General features: G+C 34.4%; 2 protein-coding genes across 9 annotated transcripts; both read left to right on the top strand.

The window, feature by feature from the left end:
- Positions 1 to 352: 352 nt before the first annotated feature.
- Positions 353 to 3,784, top strand: LOC118045180 (glycosyltransferase BC10). 2 transcript variants are annotated; one of them, XM_073411107.1, is made up of 2 exons: positions 353 to 1,668; positions 3,444 to 3,784. In XM_073411107.1, the coding sequence occupies exon 1, from the start codon at positions 605 to 607 to the stop codon at positions 1,640 to 1,642; it is 1,038 nt and encodes a 345-aa protein (XP_073267208.1). In that variant the 5' UTR covers positions 353 to 604; the 3' UTR covers positions 1,643 to 1,668; positions 3,444 to 3,784. The 2 variants fall into 2 exon arrangements, with proteins under 2 accessions (XP_073267208.1, XP_034909629.1); XM_035053738.2 differs by having other exon boundaries at positions 359 to 1,659.
- Positions 3,785 to 8,886: 5,102 nt separating this feature from the next.
- LOC118045181 (uncharacterized protein At4g06598) lies at positions 8,887 to 12,887 on the top strand. Of its 7 annotated transcripts, none has more exons than XM_035053747.2 (6): positions 8,887 to 9,173; positions 9,691 to 9,785; positions 10,226 to 10,827; positions 11,832 to 11,907; positions 12,176 to 12,302; positions 12,494 to 12,887. In XM_035053747.2, exons 3-6 carry the CDS (start codon positions 10,304 to 10,306, stop codon positions 12,646 to 12,648), a joined length of 882 nt encoding a protein of 293 aa, XP_034909638.1. In that variant the 5' UTR covers positions 8,887 to 9,173; positions 9,691 to 9,785; positions 10,226 to 10,303; the 3' UTR covers positions 12,649 to 12,887. The 7 variants fall into 7 exon arrangements, with proteins under 7 accessions (XP_034909638.1, XP_034909637.1, XP_034909630.1 ...); XM_035053739.2 differs by having other exon boundaries at positions 8,888 to 9,173; positions 10,151 to 10,827; XM_035053741.2 differs by having other exon boundaries at positions 8,888 to 9,173; positions 10,147 to 10,827.
- The last annotated feature ends 1,097 nt before the right edge of the window (positions 12,888 to 13,984 follow it).

Genomic DNA, 13,984 nt, shown 5'->3' with positions numbered 1-13,984 from the left:
TCACATCTGAAGAGACAGAAGCAGTCCCTGCCATAAATAGCCTTCCCATCTCACTGTTCCCTTCCTAGCCCTTCCCTCCCCGAAGAAAAATAGCCATAGATATCTGAAATATCTTGCAAATCTTTGAATATTGTTTTTTTTAAGTTTTTTTATAAGAAATATATTAAAATAATATTTTTTAAAATTTTACTTTTAATATAAAGTAAAAAAGATATATATATTTTTAAAATAAAATATTTACAAAATATGAGTGAATCACATTACTAAACAGTACTATCATCATCAAATTTCTAACATCACGCCACCCTTCTCTTTCCCTTCTTTGTCTTTTGGTACACTCCATGAATCGTTTGATATCCGCATCTTATCAGCAGTAATCCACTGAAGCCACAAACTCTAATCTCTTCCCATTACTTTTTTTTTTTTTTTTTTTTTTTCACTTTAACATATTTTAGCTTTATCTTCTTCCCTTCAAGAGCCTCAACAGTTCAACCCCATCTTCCTGCTCCAATGTCTTCAAGCAAAGCTCAAAAATAGCATCCACACAGGCAGAATCCTTAGTGACCTATTTGGAAACTAAACCACGCACAAAAACACTTACACCATGTTGTCCTCTCCAATTATGTACTCCTTTTCACTCTTGCTTTCCTTTTCCCTCATCTACCTCTTCTCCCCTCAAATCCTTCCTCTGCAAAACCCCCAAAACATCCCTTTAGATGAACTTGATGATCTTACTCTTTTCAAGAAAGCCCTTAAGCCTTGCACAACTACCTCCCACTTATCCACTAAGAACCCTACTCCTAAAATAGCCTTTCTTTTCCTTACAAACTCTGATCTCTCTTTTGCTCCTCTGTGGGAGCGTTTTTTCCGGGGCTACAGCAATCTTTACAACATCTATGTGCATGCGGATCCATTTAGTAAAGTCTCAAATCCAGATGGGATTTTCAAGGATCAGTTCATCCCCGGCAAGAAAACAGAAAGGGGCTCTCCTTCTTTAATCTCTGCAGAAAAAAGACTTCTAGCTAGAGCCATTCTCGATGACCCTTTTAATCATTACTTTGCTCTTGTTTCTCAACACTGCGTCCCTCTGCATTCATTTCAATACATGTACACTACCCTTTTTGGCCACAGCATTTTGGAAGCTTTCACAGCTCAATCTCATCATCAAAGCTTCATTGAAATTCTCTCCCAAGATCCCAACTTGCCTGATAGATACAATGCTAGAGGGGAAAACAGTATGCTACCAGAAATCCCATTTGAGAAATTTAGGGTTGGGTCTCAGTTTTTTGTGCTTGCAAAAAGGCATGCTTTTCTTGTACTCAAGGATAGAAAGTTGTGGAGAAAGTTCAAGCTGCCTTGCTTGAATATAGAGTCCTGTTACCCTGAAGAACACTACTTTCCAACACTTTTGTCAATGAAGGATCCTAGAGGATGCAGTCAGTACACATTAACAAATGTTGATTGGACTGATTCCTTTGATGGGCACCCTCATCTGTATCAAGCAGAAGAGGTTTCACCAAATTTGGTGCATAGATTGAGACTGTCCAATTCAAGTTACTCTTATTTTTTTGCAAGAAAATTTGCTCCTGGTTGCTTGAAGCCATTGATGGAAATTGCAGATGATGTGATTTTCAAGGATTGAAAAAGGAGTGAGCAAAGGTAAGTAAAGTAAGCAGTACAGAATTATTACTTGCTATGGTATTGCCTTCTTTTTTGCTTTTTAGACTTTGGCCAGCAGTCCATGTGTGCGTGTTTGACATTACAATTGAAATCGATGTTGATTGAAAAAGCATCCTCTTGATGCATTTCGCTTGTCCAATCTCAGTCCCAAATGGGTTTAGAGCCTGTTTGATTTTTAATAGTATTTTTGAAAAAAAAAATGATTTTTTTTTATTTTTTTGTTTTAAATGAATTTTTTTTAATTTTCAAATCAAATGTACTAAAATCAAAAATAAAATTTAAAAAATAAAAAGATAATATTTAAATGTATTTTCTAATCAAAATAATTTAAAAATCAACCCCTACCACGAATAAAGGCTGAGGTCGGTCCATAGTCGGATTTTTTATTTTTTCTTGTCTGGTTTCTGATTATACTAGAAAAGGTGATTCTGCTACCATAGTTTTCCCACTAATTGAAAAATAGAAGGCAATTATAACTTTCGTTGCTTTAAAATCAATTAGATTTTGAACCAATTGATTCTCGACATGTTGGTTATAGGAAGTGACTTTTGTTGGTTATAATATATTGTTTTTAAGTATTAGCTTATGTAATGCAGCTAACAATTCTGCTAGCTTTTTAGTCTTTTATTTTTATATATTTAGGGTGACGGAGAGATTTTGATTATAGTCTTTTTAGGCTAGCAATTTTGATGTAACAGCTGACCTATGTGCAATTATGCTTATAAATTATAGCTAACGCAAAGGGCAAAGGATCATGCTAGAAGAGTGCCTTTTCAAGAAAAGAATTGATTCCTCATTAAGTTTGTGGGGACTTGACTCACGATAGTTTACAGGGCACGTTTTCTCTGGGGACCTAGGATGTAATTATGGGTTTTGGTCAGTTTTAATCTTGCTTTCCTGTAGTAATCAAGGCAGCCTTAAATTCGCAAGAAAAAATTGGCAGATTTAACGCCTAAACTTTGGTGTAATAAAGAGAATGTTGAAGCAGATTTAAGACCTGCATTTTGCTTAGGTGCTTAGCTGGTTTTCTCCTCTGGTTAATTGTAAGGAAAACTTGTAGTTGATATCCTTTACTGCAAAGAAACTTGTAGTTGATATCCTTTACTGCAAAGAAGATGGAAAATTTAAAAGTTTGCTTTTGAATCTAGGTGGAAATATTGTATCATTTTGGAAATAGATGACCTGTTTAAATTCAATTAGTGAGAATTTTTGTTTCTTCTTCTTCTTCTTCTTCTTTTTTTAAAAAATAAGCTGAGGAACTTGAATCTCCTGTTCTCTTACAATGTTGTTGTAAATGAAGTTGTTCAAAAAGTTTACAAATGTCAAATGTCAAAAGTTTACTCTCTTTTTCTTTTGTGGGGTTTTGATTTTTGACTTTTGGGCCCGTGCTTCATCGGGAAAACAATACATGTTTTCATATTCCGAAGGTTGTGTTTTGAGCCATGACAAGAGTGGTGTCGGCATGGTCATTTGCAAGTTGCAGTGTAGGATTACGCAGTGGTAATAATGTTTTTTTTTTTTTTTAAATAATTTTTGATATTATTACATCAAAATAATTTGAAACAAACAAATAAAAATTTAAATTTTTTTTAAAATATTTTTCAAACGAAAAACAAACATTACTGGAGTTAGGACAAAACCCTTGACTCAAGAGTTCACGTGCGTTATGGTCCATGGTCCTTTTGACTAATGAATTAATGTAAAATTCTTCAGTGTAGCATGCTAGCTCACGTGATCTTCTTTGTGAAAATATTGTTCTGCAGGTTTTGGCTGAAGGAACCGTTGAACTTTGTTTGGACATTTGTGAGTGGAGTGGAGTGGAGTGGATGAGGAAGAATTATGTTGGTGTGAAGGGAAAAAGACCCAGCCCAATGTAATCTGGTGAAGTTTTTTTCAGAGTTGTTTGTACAGAAAATGGAGTCGTAATGTCTTGTTGTATATTGTATATAATACTAAAACACTTGTGCTTTTGTTTATTTTTACAAAAGTGAATGGAGTGTGAGACTTTTAGAGCATAAAGAGTGGAGGCAAAGGTTCAATGCCTTTCTTTTTCCTAATGTAAAAGGTTGAGATCTTCCATCGGGAAATGAAGCCCCCTTGCTCATGCTGTGTCTTCTCTGTCTTGTTCAAAGTAAATGGTGTTTTAGTGTTTGCCCATGGTGATTGTAACTAGCTTCTGATTTATGTGGCGAGCACAGGTTCTCGGGTTCTCTTCTGCTGGGAAACTTTTGGGCGATTTATACCTCTGTTGGAGAACACTCATTGAGAACCAACATGTTAGCCTGATGATTAAAAAAAGAGTATTCCTTCTGCCGCTAAGGATTAACTTAATGTTATCAACTATTCCTAAACAGAAATTGTCATTAGCCTCTTGTTTTCTTGTAAATTGAAGCATAATACTGCTTGAAAACAGTCAACGTGGTAAGGGATGGCTTTGGATTCTCTCTTTTTCTTGTATAAAGGGACACGAGCAGGATAAACAAAAACAACAATCAAAAGGTACAGAAGACGAGTTGAGCCCATGCTACCCAGAGGACTGTCTTGAGTCAACTTTGTGTCCTGGTCACTACAGATTCAATTGTCTCTAAGAGCATGATGGGCCTTGGAGATAAATGTTCTGGGAAGTAGTTGATCTTTACCAAATTGATGGATTTTGGTCCCGTCATCAGCTTGTCGATTCTATAATGGCATGATGTCATCTCGACATCCTCCATAAAAACTGGGACTACATGAGTCGAAGCCCTTTGTCATCGCATCATGAGACAGCATCCTAAGGAGATGGTGAGGAGGCAGAGGATCCCTAGCTAGAACCGATCTTCGTGCTTGTGTCCAACATTTGGAAGGCAAGTTGTACCGTGATCATTTACAGCCTGATCTGTCAGGTCTCCTACATTATTTCACTCTCATCACCTTAATAGTTTTCTGTTGAGGTGATCAAATTACATTTGTTTTGATTTTTATTAAAAAAAAAAAAAATTAAATTTTTTTAAGAAAAGAAATCGAAACCAAACCGAAACAAGTTCGAACCGGCCAGTTTCAGTTCAGTTTGGTTCTTTTAGGAAAAAAACCAGTTCAAACTGGTTTGACTCGGTTTTTTTCGGCTTGACTCGGTTTTTTCAGTTTTATCTCGGTTTTTTTGGTTTGGCTCTGTTTTTTTTGTTCGGTTTGGTTTTAGGCTTATAAAATCGATACCAAACCAAACTTGTTGGTTTTTTCAAAATTTTAATCTATTTTTTTTCGGTTTTTTTTAATTTTTTTTTTTAAGTTTTCTTGATTTCTCATTTTTTTTTATTCACCCCTAGTTTTCTGTCGGACTCGATCATTTCACACTCATTTTCCTTATAGTTTGCAGCCGGATTCGATGAAAAATTCTGAGTGCAAAATAGTTTACATTACTCGAAACCCGAAAGATACATTGGTATCAGTGTGGCATTTCTCAATAAATCCCGGGCCTAACCAGCCTCCATTTTCATTGGAGAAAGCAGTTGTAAGGGAGTTCATGGTTTTGGACCCTTTCATGACCTTGTTTTACAGTATTGGGTATAGAGAGCAATAAAAATGCCTCGTGAGATATTGTTCTTGCAATATGAAGAGCTCAAAAGGGATCCCATAGTACAGGTGAAAAGGCAGGCTTCCTTTCTTGAAGGGTCTTTTAACAATGAAGGTGAGATTGATGAAGTGGCATGGAGATGTAGCTTGGAGAGGCGCAAGGATCTGGAGGTTAACAAGGATGGTGAGAGGGTAAGAAATGGAGGTTGACACTGGATGCTTTTATGTGAATTTCGTCAAAACAATGCAATGTTCTTGGGATCAAAAGATTGTTTTAATCATTGAAGTTGTCATGTCCGTTGTGAAAAAACTGTTTGTATCATCAAATATTCAGCTATTCTCATTAAAACAAACTCATGTGGGCTAGAACCTAGCCTGTTCTATATTTGGGCCTAATGGGTCCATTTCTAAAGGTAACAGGGCTTCAAGCCGATAGAAATAATTATGGGAAAAAAACATTGTTTTTGAAAAAAATAATATAAAATAAAATGTGATAAATACGTGTTAATTATTCGTGATGCTACATGGACTGATTGATTTACTATATTATATACTATGAAACCAAGTTGCGATAAACTCGTAGACCATCATCTTTGCTAGCTTTTTTTTTTTTTTTTTTTTTTGATTAACGTGGGTGTCCGGGCCAGCTTGCGCGCACCTCGACTAATCCCACGGGCCCTGAAGTTAACGACCATGTAAGCCTCCAGTGGCCATCATATGAGCAATCTGGGGTTTGAACCTGAGACCACAGAGGGAGCAAACCTCTTGGTCTCAAGCTTTCGCCACTAGGCCACCACCTAGATGGTTATCATCTTTGCTAGCTTTATTTCGACGATGGGTGGTCTTATCATCTAGGGTTGAGCACCAATGAGCATCGAAAGCTTAAAACTCATTAGCCCTTTAAGCAAAGCTTAACAACTTGCATTAAGAAATTAATCATGTCAACTTGACAACTTGTCTCATCTCACTCACCAACCAAGATATATTCAGCAGCAAGATATCCCTACCTTTTTTTTTCTTGGTGCCTCGTCGCAGGACGGCCAGCATCGGAGCTCCGAAGAATCTAGAAAGATTTGGTGGTGGTATTATGGAGTGTTTAATCATCAAAGTGTTTAGTTGTATTGCACTTGATTAGTCACGTCAATTAACTTAATGAACATGTTATAGAAACAATCGAGCAAGTAGGTGAGTGGTTCCACTTTTCTATGATTATTAAATGTTTAAAGTGCCGGTTTTTGGAATAAAGATTTCGAATCTGGTTTTGTTTTTTAAGGGTGTGTTTGTCTAAAATTTGATTTAAAAAAAGTTATTTTTTTTAGTTTTTTTTTTATTCTTTTAATATGACAATATTTTAAAACATAATCTTTATTATACTTCCAAAAAGGTATTTATTCGTGGTAATAATTTTCAAGTGTTTTGCAATATTTTAAAAATTAATGTTATAGTTATTTTGCTCTCAATGAATATAATTTGTAATTTTTTTTAGATTAACGCGGGTGTACGAGTTAGTTTGAGCATCTCTATTACTACCACAGACTTTGAAATTAACAACTATAACGGTCTCAAGGTTTATTGGGCTTGAACTGGTGATTTATAAAGAACAAACTCAGCACCTAACCAATTAAATTACACACTTCAAAGTTAAAACAAAACCTTTACTACACTTTAAAAAAAAAAAGATTTTATTCGTGATACTAATTTTCAAGTGTCTTGTAATATTTTAAAAATTAATATTATAGTTATTTTGTTCTCCAGAAATATAATTTGTAACTTTTTAAAAGTAACGGGGATGCCCAAGCACAACCTTTTCAAAAATACCCACAACAAACCAGGCCTCCAATCCAAGAAGGAATTTGTAAAGTTACTGCCATGAATTGTCAACAAGAATTGTTTTTAATTTTAAGTGCTAGCTACTTGTTTTACCTTTTGGAAATATCAATGTCACATCAAGCTGTGCTCTATCACTAATCTTACTGCATAGTCATTAATAGCAAAATTTTAAGATGCTCCCAAATTGGGTTATCGATATTCGTCAAGAAAAAGCAAAATCTTCAGCTCGAGTGTTTTTTTATGGCCGTGAATCTGGAAGATTTAGTCCAGAAATAAAATAATTGTTTTTTTTCTTCATATAACATGCAGTTAAAGTAAGTTAAAAAAATTTATTAAAGTAATATTAATATTTTAAGTGAATTATAAATTAGTACATTAAGTTTTTTTTTAATTAATATAGGTATTTAGACTAGTTTGTCTGTATCTCAACTAATATCACGAGTCCTAAAATTTAATAATAATATAAACTTTTAATAGCGCTAAGATTTTATAAAACTTGAATGAATTAATTAATAGATAGTCTTGCATGAGACATTTAGTTTTATAAAATAACCAACCAGCCTCATGTTTTTAAATTCATATGTTATGTTTCTTTTTGATTTTTTTTTAAATAAAAAAAAAATAAAAAGAAGAAGAAAGTCGTGTGCAAATATCCTAAGAAAATAGAATACTTTTAAGAATAAAAAACATTAAATCAAGCACGATCGACACTTAATTTAATTAATTAATTTCTAAACTACATGGATTATTAGTTACTTTTGTAAAACTAAAAGGACTGGTTTATAACCTACTCTAATATTCTCCAGGTTCTAGGATTCTTTTCTTTCCCGCAAGCGATTTATTTTAAGCAGTGACAGCAACAAAAGATTTTCCACGTGCATCGAAGGTGAGAAACGGGTTAGGTTACCTACCCGTCACGCTAAACCACGGTCTAGTGGGACAAAAATCTATTACATAATTTACATGATTGGCTATTTTTGCTGATTTGCATTTATTAAGGAATCTTGACTATATAAAGTAATTGTATAAATATAAATAGTTGCTTGATATTCTATAAAAGATAATCTAATATGATGTATAAAAGTTAATTTGAATTGCTTCCACCACTTCATCAAAAAGATATACTAATAATAGTATTAAAAATTTATATGATTATTAATTTTAGAATTTATAAAATTAATTAAGTTATGTGTAAACTAATTCAAATATATATGTTAATATTATATATATAATTTATAATTTTTTTAAACAATATATCATTATTAAAGTATTGAGAATCTAATTATAGATTAAGAAATGAACTCGTGAATTACTATAGTGAGATTAAAAATATATCTTAATTAAAAAATTATTAAATCAAATTATTGGAATATTTAAGATATGCAATTTTTTTGAATTTAAATCTCAGAATTTATATTAAAAAATCATTAAATTTTTATAAATACAATTAAAGGATGTGTCATTAATATTATGTTTAGAAAAACATATTTAATTTTGATTGATGAATAAACAAATCCAAGAATATCCATTTTCATAATAAAAACAATCTACCTTCACACACACACATGTTTTTTTGGGTTAAATATGTCGTCATAAAATAATAGTTTAGCATTTTTAGCTAAATTATTCATGGATTACACGAGCAAATACAGATGATCACCGAGGATCTGGCGGGACAAAAACCTTAAAGCAGCATAGAAAATCGTGCTACCATATCTTTGCTTTCATATTTATTAGCTCTGCCTTGAAAAAGAAAATAAAATAAAAATAAACTCCAAATTTCTATATCTGGTTTTGCTAACCAAGGAGGAAAAGTGAAAGGCTGACATGACCAACCAAAGCAGAGGACCCACAATCCGTACTCTCCCATCTTGCTGTATCCCACAAACAGCAGCAAATGGGAGTGACCGAGTCACTGAGTTTAGTAGAGCTACTCTCCTTTGCGTGGCGTTGTGTGGTGTAGTGCACTGTAGTAGTTTTTTGTCTTAGTATTTATTTTTGCAAGATTTACGAAGGGTCCCTTGCCTCCTTGGCACCTTAACTATTCCCTCACCTTCCTTCCTCTCCCTTTCCCTCCTTGTTGGTGAAGATATTTTTAACAGCAAGTACGAAAGGTGAGTCCAAGTTTTAAACTTCATGGTTTATTTTTATTTTTCTTTTTCTTTTTCTTTTTTTTTCTTCTAGTGTTTTGGTTCTTTATTACATTTTCTTCTTGAGAAATTTGATTTTGTTTCAGGGTTTTTATTTTCTCTCTTGATTCCTTCTTATGCATGTTACGTTGTTTTTTTTTCTTACTATTTTTTGTATTTTGATTTCAGTGAAGTTTGAATCTTTCTACTCTATGGTGTCACTGTTGCATTGATTATATTACATTTATTAGCTTTGAAGTTTTAATTCGTCTATGAAAGTCAATTCTTCTTCTTCTTCTTCTTCTTGGTTTTTTTTTTTTGCAAGAAATGTTAAATGCAGAAGTAGACCGATAATTTATGGTTCTGGGTTTTTCCTAGTCTCGAGTTTGGTTGCCTAGACAGTGAGTGAAACAGTGAAAGCGGGAAAATAGAATAATGGGAACCTGTGATTCTTATCGTTTTGGATTTTAGAAAATTTTAAAGAAAAATCTTTGTTTTGCAGGATTTTAAGGGTGATATGAGCCAAAGAAAGAATACAGAAAAAAAAAAAAAAGGAATCAAACATTCGTAGTCAAATCCTGTATTTTAATGGTGAAGGTAACGAACTCATTTAAAGACAATTTACTCTTGATTTCTCACTGAAGGGAATCTGTACTGTAAGTTGTTACCCTCCCTTTGTTGCAAGCCACGATGTTCATCACTTATGTCTTCCTGTTATTATTATTGCAATGGGCTGGCATCAGGCAACAAAAGTTTGGTGTTTGTTTTGAACAATGAATGGGTTGCAAAAGAAGAAATTATTTTTTTTGTTCTTCCGGGACTTTTATTTGAAATTTGTGGAGCAAAGGACTTTGCTTTTTGGCAGATCTTGGTTGCTGCCTATCTTTTCCTTCTTTGTTTTGATTCCTTTTACAAGCTCTATAAATCTTTTCTAATTATAAAGTTTTCTACCAATAAGGTAGGTTAGGATGCTGTAAGAGACATGACACTAAAGTTGCTGAATGGGGGAACATGTTGTGTTGTTTTCTTTCCTTTAGAGGTGCGTACAATACAGGCCTAAGAATGGATATCTGTGAGAGTTGAAGCTTGAAAAAACCCTGTTATTGGTTTTCACCATGTCAAGGCAATCCCTACTTCCTCCTCGCTGCCCATTTCGGAAGCATGTCGTTTCTCATCCAATTCACGATTCCAGTCCGCAACACCATAGATCTCCCTCCCAAGGTTCAGTTCTGGAGGAGAAGCCAGCATGGCTTGATGATTTATTAAGTGATGAAGATGCAGATTCAAAAGGAAAGTGTCTTCGCCGGTCGGCCAGTGATTCGGTCACCCTCTTGGATGGTATTGTGGATTCATTTTCAGGTTTGAGTCCATATAATGATGAAGCTGCTTCAGGTGGCAATGAAACTTGTAGTGGACTGGAGTCAGCTTCTATGTATGGTCCTAATTCTCCTAGGAGAAGAGGGAATGTGACCTTCTCGGAAAATGCCATAGCATCAGCACTATCGGAGTATGCATTTCAAAATCCTTTGCAGTATGTAGACGGCAGCCTGTGCATTTCGGGGATTAAACCCTTGGATCAAATGGGGAATGCATGTGGTTCAGCTGGGGAGTTCAATGGCGAGACAAACCCTGTGAAACGGTTAGAATCTGAAACACTCTTGTTTGATTGCTCGCTTATTTTGTATTTCTAAGGTAATCGTAATTACTCTTTTTATCACATCAATTTCTAAGCAATTTCACAGGCTATATTTTTTCTGTTTCTCAAATTTTTAGGCATTTGTTGTTGTAAACTTAGGATGGTCATCTGCATTACCCTGATATTTTGGTGAAGATTTCTGATTGTGTGTTAATGCCCCAGCTTGCGTTAACAATATTTTAGCTCAATTTGGAATCAATGTTAGGCTAATTTGGAAGTACTAAACCAAGATTTAGCAACCTCGTTTCAGCTTTGCTCAAGTAATTTGTAGTTATGTTTCCTTGCTGATTATGATGTGTCCACTTTATACCAGGTCCCCCCTTCCCTCTTCACATTCACATGTTGTTCTGTACTGAAAAACTTCATTTAAGCTTGTCTTGGTCATGTTTGTGAACAGTTGTCTTGTAGGTGTAAGATTTTCCATTCTGTGTATTGATTCGAATTGTCTTTTGAAACAATACAAATTCCAGGGGAACGTTTAATTTTCTGGTAAGAACTACTCCATGAACTAGTATGGTCATCCAAGATGATCTCCAACCAATCTTCCCTTACAAATGTCCCTAGACACAAACATTGACCGAAGCACAACTACCAAATTTACTACCTGAGAGCAAGCCTCAGAATTCTGTACTACTGTCCCTAAGAAATGTGCTCCTTCATACTATGTGCTTGAGGAGGGTATATGATTAGTCTGTAGGTGCTGGCTGACACTGAAAATTGAAGTACACACCTAGGGTTTTTACTAGAAGAATATCATGGAAAACCTACCATTGTACATAGAGCGTGGTGTTATTTGCAACTGTATTGTACATGAGATGAAAGTCAGGAGATTCTCACTTCCAAACAAAGTATTCGATCTAAAACTTTATGTTTTCTAGCGTCTTTTCTCATTAACGTTATGCAAAACATGGAGACAATCTTACTGGTTTTGGTGGCTTTCTTTATAGGCATTCCGGGCAACGCTCAAGAGTTCGTAAACTCCAGTATATTGCTGAACTTGAAAGAACTGTTAATGTTCTGCAGGTAATTCCTCTGAGAGATGAGGCATTTTTTTCCCACTTTAGTCTCTGTATGATTGAATCTCTCTTTGCAGGGATAGCATGCAGCAATTTTATTCTTGATGCAGATGGGGAAACTTTAATCTTTGTGCATGATAAATCGCAGTCTAAATCTTATCAACTGGTGTTGAGAAATTTTCAATCATATCCTATAGAAATTTCATAGTTTTTATTTTGTCAAGAATTTCTTGTTTAGTAAATAAAAATTCAGGGGCTGTATAAACTCTTTGCAGACTTTGGAGTCAGAGTTGGCTGTCAAGGTTGCTTCTATGCTTCAGAAACGTGCTACTTTGTCCCTGGAAAACAACACATTAAAGCAGCAGGAGGCCAGAATACGGCAGGAAAAATTGATCGCAGAGGGTGAGTTTCATATCTCTATGATTTTCTTGAAAACTCATCCCAAATATAATATTTGAGGATTTCAAAGCTCTTTCAACTTGAAAGAAACATAACACAGCTTCCTTATTATTAGTTTTTCTTGTACGAAACTGGAATAAGGTACTCAAGTTTCCCTAGCACATTATTTTCTTCTTCCATGCATTTTCTTGCAGCTCAACATAAGGCTTTGAAGAAGGAAGCTGAGAGAATGAAAAACAAGTTAGGTTTCACAAATTTGAAGTTCAGAAATTATTCCAGATCAAGTCGCCCTCCGGAGGCAGCTAGATCAGAAGTTACATGGCAGATGGCAAAACTTAATCTTAACTAGTCAGAGGAGTCCTTGTCCATGCTTCGACAATACATCTCAAACATGATTTTCTACTCATCAGTGTCATTTTGTGAAAAAAGTAGACAGCCTTGCTGCATCATGTCATATATTGGTTAGGATACCTTGCACTCCCAGGGCATCTTGCTGTACATGAACCGCCAGTGAACTGACTTGTATAACAGGGAGTGGCATCATCTTTTCACCATAATTATCTTTGCATCCATGGATGGGTTACAATCTCGTGCTTGATCATTAAAGTAAAGCTCTTATCTCTCTATAAAATCTGATGAATTCAAATCTAAACGACGAATGATGAAAGAAAGCTTCATTGCAGAAGATCTCCCCACCTTTAAGCATTGAAAATTACACCTTCCTAGCTCATTCAACTGCGGCATCAGAGCGGTTAGGTGCCGCTACTGCACTAGAATACTCAGCGGGTAGAAAGCTATAGATTTAAAGTGATTGTAGGAAAGGAAAAATAACAAAGATAGGTTTGATTTTATACCCCACAATTGGCATTTAGATGTGTCACATGCGTTTTATCGTCCCATTGATGATGACTGATGCAACAAATGCCTATTTCTTGCTGGACAATAAATTCGAAATGCATGTCTTCAAAAGTTATGTTTTTTGCTATAGTTGACATGGGAAGAGAAGAATGGAGAGCAGCAATGGTATTTTGCGATCTGAAATGCGAGAAAGGATAGAATCCTAGTGGTCGCTGGCATTTCCTAACAGCCAATATTTATTTCAAATAGTAAAACTATAAAATTCTCTTTTTTCTGATGTCAAATGTACAATTTTTTTTTCTTTTATGCTTCATGTAAGATTCTTAAAATAATGCAATTCAAAGTAATGTTATAATCATGACGTGAATTGCTTATGAGTTACTGCATTTGAGTTTAAACCAATAAAATTTTGATATTTATTGGAAAAAATTACAAGAACACAGGGAAAACATGCCATTTATGTATGTACAAGCATATTACTATATTGACCTGTTCTTCACGGTGGGTCAATATTATTTTTTTAAAAAAATATTAAAAATATAGAAAATATTTTAAACCTTTTAAGCAGCTTAGATCTAGCGCATTAGGTTTTGATGATTTGGATCTGACGACCATGTCAAACCCAATACGCTAAACCTAAGTCGCTTGAGTCTCGCATGGTTGTTAGCCCATGCATTTGAGTCATGTCATAATCATTCATTGACTTAAAAAAAATATAGTTAAAAAAAAGAGAAAAAAGAGGATATAATTTTTATTAAAGGAATAACAAGTTCATAAACATAAAAAATAAACTATTTTAATGGAAATATATAATTTGAATTTTTCGA

This window comes from Populus alba, chromosome 8, assembly GCF_005239225.2.
Source record: "Populus alba chromosome 8, ASM523922v2, whole genome shotgun sequence".
Classification (NCBI taxonomy): Eukaryota; Viridiplantae; Streptophyta; class Magnoliopsida; order Malpighiales; family Salicaceae; genus Populus; species Populus alba.
The sequence above is the reverse complement of the archived record's forward strand: the minus strand, read 5'-3'. Positions and strand labels throughout refer to the sequence as shown.